This window comes from Aristolochia californica, unplaced genomic scaffold (genome assembly GCF_029961685.1).
Source record: "Aristolochia californica isolate CCGP_79_NKW_82.1479 unplaced genomic scaffold, dmAriCali1.0.hap1 SCAF_8, whole genome shotgun sequence".
In the NCBI taxonomy this organism is placed as follows: Eukaryota; Viridiplantae; Streptophyta; class Magnoliopsida; order Piperales; family Aristolochiaceae; genus Aristolochia; species Aristolochia californica.
In genome coordinates, this window is record NW_027182279.1 from 36,531,706 (window position 1) to 36,539,089 (window position 7,384).

The 7,384-nt window shown below is 34.8% G+C and overlaps 1 protein-coding gene across 1 annotated transcript; it reads right to left on the minus strand.

Moving 5' to 3' along the window:
- Positions 1-241: 241 nt before the first annotated feature.
- Positions 242-7,068, minus strand: LOC137939224 (protein Iojap-related, mitochondrial). The gene is made up of 5 exons (XM_068784452.1): positions 6,897-7,068; positions 3,610-3,917; positions 1,370-1,472; positions 1,008-1,105; positions 242-503 (listed from the first exon to the last, which is right to left on the minus strand). Exons 2-5 carry the CDS (start codon positions 3,883-3,885, stop codon positions 426-428), a joined length of 555 nt encoding a protein of 184 aa, XP_068640553.1. The 5' UTR covers positions 3,886-3,917; positions 6,897-7,068; the 3' UTR covers positions 242-425.
- Between the last annotated feature and the right edge of the window lie 316 nt (positions 7,069-7,384).

The window sequence follows — 7,384 nt, forward strand, 5'->3', positions numbered from 1 at the left end:
TTTAAAAGTTGGTACCTATAGACCCTCTACCTACAGATGATAGGAATGTGCCTAACATCCAGCGTGAGTTAAGTCCATTATTCACCCAAAAGGTATTTTTTTTACCTACCTTGAGAAAGTGGGTAGACTTTGTTCTCCACAGTAGGATACTTTTCCTCCTGTGAAATTAAGGGAAAAATATTTTGACTATGACCATTTAACTGGAGTATGGAGCAACGTTTTACAGCTATGAGTGATTTTACTCACTTATATTATACCAGTTGGTCTTAGAAAAGAACAAAATAAAACCATATAGCTAATACTTAGATGAGTAAGATTACATTTTATTATTCCAATAGATATACTAATAAAAATTACACAGCAACAGCACTTGGAATTTGCTTTGCAGGCTGCCTGAGGCCTACAATGCCACACATTGCTACGGTTTAAGATGGAGCACTTTCTTGGACTCGTTTCTTCGAATTATTCTTGGGGCGAACCCTTTCAAGCGATTTCTCCAATTCCTGGCAACAAAAAAAACAACTATTTGACACTATACCATAGTTTAGATTCAAGGAATAATAAAGTTTAATGTATTGAAAAGAAAGTATGGAAAACTCTTACATGACTCTCACAGTAAGAAGTCGATATTTCTTTTGAATGGTTTCATTTAGAGTATGGGTAACTTAGATTTTGTGTTACATATGGTTTCCTTTTATAGGCATATAAATTAAGAAAATAGGAAACTCCTATGCTGTCTACAATAACAAATATACTCCAATTGAATCCCATTTTTTCTTCTTCTTTGATAAACACGAGAGTTTTAGGGTGATCTCTAGTCCTTGGGATATTTTTCAGTCACATCTTCAAGCAGACAAGCACAGAAACCAGGCTTCAATAACTTGCCCATGGCACACAAGCTTAGCACATAGAAAGAATGTAAGGTTGCTTCTTTCACAGAAGAACTGTTAAAGGAGACACTCCTTGGAAGTTTAATGGTTGAGCAGTTTATTATGATGCACACTAACCTGATCAGGTCCCTGAGCAGACATCTCAGTTGTCCATAGACTATCCAAATCATAATAATCTCTGGCCTTCTCTTCTAGAGCATGAATAATCATATTCCCTAAACAAGCATTAAAGGGAAAAAATGTTTGAAGGGATTAATAGTGTCATTGACAACTACACAACCTGAATAAGAACAATAGCATTGTGGCAGATGTATCTCCTCATAAGACTTTATATCAAACACAACAAGTTTGCCAAAGTGGATCAAAGTCTTCTGTGCTAGGACACTTTTGAAAAGAATACCCGTTTCTTAATAGCACTGGAAAGACCACTCAAGAGCAACAGAAGAAGATGTAAACCACACAGTGATAGTGCTACCTACCATTATCGATTACAACCCACTTGCCCCCTTCTTGGCCTACAACACTCGGCAGCATTAGCTGATCAATCCCTTCTCCCAATTGTGACTTCTGCTTTTGCTTTGCCTGCCAACACAATGCCATTGAGAGACCACATAATCATAATTCATGCTACAAATAAAAACATGCTTTATTCATTTTTATTTTAACTGATTCCATTCAGGAGCTTATTTAGCAGAAATTTTATGTACTACAAGAGCTCAAATGGTTCCAACCACAATTAATAAAGGTATTCCACATGTATTTGCTAATATAACAGAATATCTCTGCTCTCCAATGCTTTCTCTAACGACAGAACTAAAGACGGAATCATTAAAACAGGAACCAAGATATCTCATTGGAAAAGAGATAACCCACACAAATATGCAAATCAGTAGCATCTTACATGTCATGAAGCATGTGAAATTGAACATACCAACAAGGGAATGAAGAACTACAGATATTTATGCTCCATGCAGCAGAGAAATCTCTCATTTTTCAATCTAACAGACAATTGCATTCCAGATCTTTGCACAGCATAACTAATAGACTAGGCTGTATAGCTAGCACCTTGAAACTGCTCGGCTAAAAATTTTAACATAATGATTTAATCCAATAATAGATCAGTTGTTAAGATAAAATTTTCATCATAGAAACCTAACCAATTTCTTTTGACCTTTCAAAAAGATGTTAGGAAATTCTTTTCCACCTTTATAGATGAGATAAGCAGTGGCATTGCTTTTGCCTAGAGACTGGAATTTTCTTGAAAAGATGAATTGGAAAAGAAAAGAAAGACAAAACTCCAATTTGCTCACTAATACAACCACAAATTGGAGTCAGCTACGGCTCCCGAGCAGCTCCAATCCAATCCAAATGACAGATAGAACCAGTTTTTTCATCTTTTAACGCATTTACACCATATTTTTACAATAACTCGTACGAAATTGGATGAGCGCAAATACAACTTACTAAAATCATCAACTTGAAATTCCTAAAACATTTTTTCATGCAGGAAGCAAAAACGCAGTAAAAAGAAGAAACAGTTGCAATAGGACTAAGTCCATGAAAAATAATAATTGAGGGGCGCGGATGAAGAACATGTGCTGAAATGCAACTTACTGTTGAAACCCAAACTGATTGTCTAGCCAATCAAACATTAAAAAATTCATGGAACCAAAAAATTATAAATTCTAAAATTACATAATTCTCAAAAAAAATTAAGAGAAAAACGTAAAATAAGACCATACAAATTCTAATACTAAATGGAAGTAAACAAACAGGTAAAATTGGACCATTCTGTCCTATCAACTCCCTTGATTCCAACCACGATGCCTAAAACACTGATTCACCCTAGCACCTTGCCGCCAAAGAGAACAGCAACTTTTTAATATCAAACTGTTTTTGGAAATTTCATTACATCAAATCAATACTACACCATTCAAAAAGTATTGGCTCCTCTTTAATTGACATGCAACATGTGTCGTAAGTTTCAAAAGCAAGAAGAAGCTGTAAAACCACGTGTTGACCAATCTTTACTAGGTCAGGAGTCAAACTCAATTCAACTTTCAATGGGCGAAAAGAGTCGCATCAAGTATCAGGACCCTCTATAAAAAATCTTGATCTGATTTTTGGATGAAGGTTTCCTGCAAACATAGGACATTGATTGAAAAACATGACATCAAGATTAACTTTGACAAATGAAAATTGATTAAAAAACAAAAAAACAGAAGCAGAAACCAACATTTTGTTTGGAAAACCTCTCTGATGCCATACTCAGAAGGAAAGCATGGAAATTAGGGAGAGACAACATCAGGAGATTTTCTGGTTCTATGCTGTTCCATAGATGGAAAAAGGCAACATATCAGCTAATTCAGCTGCAACTCTTCTTTTGAAAATATGTTCCTCAAGCATCTTAAACCATCTTGCAATCCAAAGAAAGAAATGCAGAAACTTTAATTCGGAATAAAGATGACTCTTTGACAATAGAAATTTTATAACTTCCTTTTATCTCTGACACGTGTTCCTTTCAAAGACTCATATAGTTGGTTCAGCAGCATATTTTCTAATACGCACAAGTTTGCGTTTTTCTTCATCCAAACATTCAACATGTCTATCCAAGAGAAACAAATATACAGTAAAAGATATCCACAACTGCTACTAGCCATGGAGTATTATAGACGCAACAACAATTAAAATGAGAGAGAATAAGGCAAAACAATCCTGCCTTGTAAATGAGAGCTTGAGCAATGTTTTTGACATGCCAATTTGATCTCCCTGTAGCGATCACCATAAAATCAGTCCAGTCGCATCTGTCTCCAACGGGAATCACCTTCACATCGTCAGCTTTAACATCACTAAGAACCTTCTCCACCTCTTGCAAGTCTAAAAATCCCAATTTCTTCCCTGAAGTAGACAATGCACGGAAAAAGCCTGATGACCATGGCTCCAGCAAAGCCTGAGGGAACAAATTGATTGACCTTGACCTTATCGCTGACAACATGAAAGCTCGAGATCGTGCCTGTTCAGTGCTGACTGTTGAACAGAAGCTTAGCAGTGAGGTATACAATGCGGCAAGACATAGAGAGTAGAGACTAATATTCTTGAATGAAATATTGCTCATTTAACAAGATGGAATCTCCTAGACTAATTGGGGCATGAAATTTCTGGACCCGGCCCATCAACAGGTCGGATGTTTATGGAACAGGCCCCATGAAAAAGGTCATTCACATGCACCCAAGATTAAAAGGTTCAGGAAATTCCTAGACCCCGCCAATTACCAGTAGCATTCAAGTTAAAGTGATATTTGAAATTATTGATTACATTTCCATACACTTGAATTTGGACATTACCATTATTTGAAAAATCAACCTATGTAACAGAAGTAAATTTAATATATCTTATAATAGTTATATTAAAATCATTTTCATTGAAATTAAATTTACATATTAATTTATAAAAATAACTTAATTAGTTTGTCAATCATTATCTAATTTCTTAAACTTTCATTTATATTGATATATTTTAATAATTTATCAATTAAACATATTTAATATTTTTTTCAGTAAAATATTTGTATAATTTTATTTCAATTTAGGATTTACAAAGAATTAAAAATTTTAAGTTTTAAATAATTTATTTGAATTTTTAAATGAGTGATGCATGGGGCCAACACCTTTTCTTGTTCTCTGGCAGAGGACCAATTTCTCTCCTCTGGTTGATGAAAAAAGTAAAGGAAGAAAAATTCCATACCAATGAAAATAATATAAAAGAAACTTATGTAACCCACTCCCAATATTCTTCCACAAACAAATCTCAAGTACTGAACCAAAAGAAGAATCCTTTCTTAGAAAAATTTAATACCTGGAAAGAATTAGACAACAAATCAAAATCAGAAATATCTATACAAGATTCCATATGAACAGAAACCAGTCAAAATATGTATGACATTGCAATCATATAGGGAACTGAAATTACAAAACTCAAACTTGTAAGCTTCTACATAGAAGTTTCCAAACCTAGAATCAAAACATTAAAATTATAGATATTACAATTTTTTTTAAAATACCAAAACAATAAACTCATTAATCTATGCATAAATAATAACAGACAAATTTAGGCCTTTTCTTTTCACAAAAAATTAATAGCACAAAGAACACAAGATACATTAATAGAACTAACAGAATAAATTAAAAAGAAAAAAGTCAAACATCAAATCTAACATAACAAAATAATGAGATTAAAAATATATTAAAAAGAAAAACATAATAAAAACATAAAGTTCAAGTCAGTGTTATAAAACCTGGACTGGACAGCTCGTTGAACCAAGTTCAACCAGACCCGGTCCCTTATCCAGGTTACATGAGTAAAAAACCAGGAGAAACCAAAAACCAGCTGACCTGGCTCGGCCTGCCAGGTCATCCACATGGAGGAAAAATCCCCTGCATGAAGGAGGAGCAAGATGGGTTTGAAAGAAGAGGGGGGAGTGACATCCACCCCCTCCCTGTCTCCCCGATGCCAACGGTAGGGATCACAGCAGCTCCTCCCCCATCTTAGAAAATACAGAGGGGAATGAAGGGGAGGGAAGCTTTTCTTAAAATGACATCATATCAATCAAACCCGGTTGAATCAAATGCTGTCACCTTGCTGAATCGGTGCTGGGTTGGGTTTTATAATATTGATTAAACTAAATAAATATATAAAATACAACCCTCTTATGGTTTGGTGCCTGACAAAGAACAGAAGTTTGTGAGTTTACCGCTAATCTCACAATCAGCAATAGAAGCGTGCTAACATCATAATATAGTAGCAATTGGTATTTTCAGACAGAACGGAAAGATGACAAAAAATTGTAACTAAGACGATGATTACATATTTGCAACTCTCATCATTTAAAGACGTGTTTCTCATCCAAAATCTACGGTTAACAAAACCCACAACAAGTGGTAAAATTTGGAATAGGGCCCTAATCCAATAGCACATGTTACTACCACAATCACAAGAACCATCAGAAAAATCTTAAACATGATCTTAGTGAAGGCAGACAAATAAAGAGAATGTGTGGATCCCGGTAGATAAAATCAAAGTGGGAGAGAAGAGAGAGCTATGAAACAAGGTTTGAAAATTTAAGGGATCCCTTGGGATTCGAGTTTATAGTTATGTCAATTTAATTGAATGAAAGTTTAAAAAATATGGTAGAATGCAATTATAGCTTCAGAGTTCCTCAAACTTGATTTTGTAAAAGGTTAGGAGACGTTGACTCTCTTGAACTGTGTTTTACCTAGAACAAAATCTGGACCAGAAATAAAGATGTTTGAATGAACCTGCCCATGCATCTTTCTCTCAAATTCCGAGTTCAAATATATTCTCGTATCTAAACCAGCTACAAGGAATTAATTTGACAAATTTATCTTCCTACCTTGCTTAATCAATGCAAAGAGGAGGCAGCACAGACTGAAGGCCGAATCGGAAGCTAATTATCTTGCTATTTTACTCACTTGTTCGATACTGACGCTGCTATTAGGTAAAAGTCTCTGTTAGCTAAAAAGACCAGATACCGGCGAAAGGGAACTATAATAGACCCAACTGGACAAGGTGAATCGACCCACTGATACTGATTACGCGTTATCAATTCCGTGGAAGCACAATTTTCGAATCCATTAAGATCAGTAAATCCAAACTCAGCATACAAAAAATTGAAATGTTAGATGAAAAGATTTCAAGAAAATTATTCCAAATGAAGTTTGATGACTTACCAGTGACAGTGAACGGGAGAAAATAAATAAATACCAGACAGCCAGAGACAATTATATTTTATTTTATTTACCTAAAACCAAAAAGTGGAAGCCATTTTCCGAAAACTGAAAATCTCAAAAATATGTATGGAGCCAGATATACTAATAAAAGTTAGCAAGAGGGGGACACGCAAAATGGGGGGAGAAGGGGTAGAAGTTAAATCAGCACATGAGAAACAAAATAGGAACAAAAAAAAAAACAATCTGTTTTAAGACTTACCTTCGCAGTTGGTAGAACAAGTCGCAACCGTACACAACTTTTCAGGAGCAAGAGACTGAGAGAGTTTAGTGGAGAGGGAGAGAAATTGAAGAAAAAAGTTCGTTTCTTTTCCTTTTTTTCCAGCTCTAGCAATAGTGTGAGAAACGACGGGACAACGAGAAAAAAGCAGAAAAGGGAAAATTGGAGCGTTTCAAGAGAGACCGACGGAGAAATATATCAAGGGTAGTTTCATATTTGTTTCATAATTAGTTGGATATTGGTTTCATGTCATGCTTCTTCTTAATTTCATATTATGATGATTTAAATTTTTTGTATTATGCTCATATTTTGCTCCTGTTAGGTTCTAGTTATGTTTTTATTATTTTTGGAATTAAGCTCGACCAAGCTTAGGATCTTATCATTCTTCCCTTGTCTACCAACTTAAGAACTGGAACAAACAAAAAAAATGCAATACTTCACCTGTGAATTGATGGAAAATTATCTCTTCG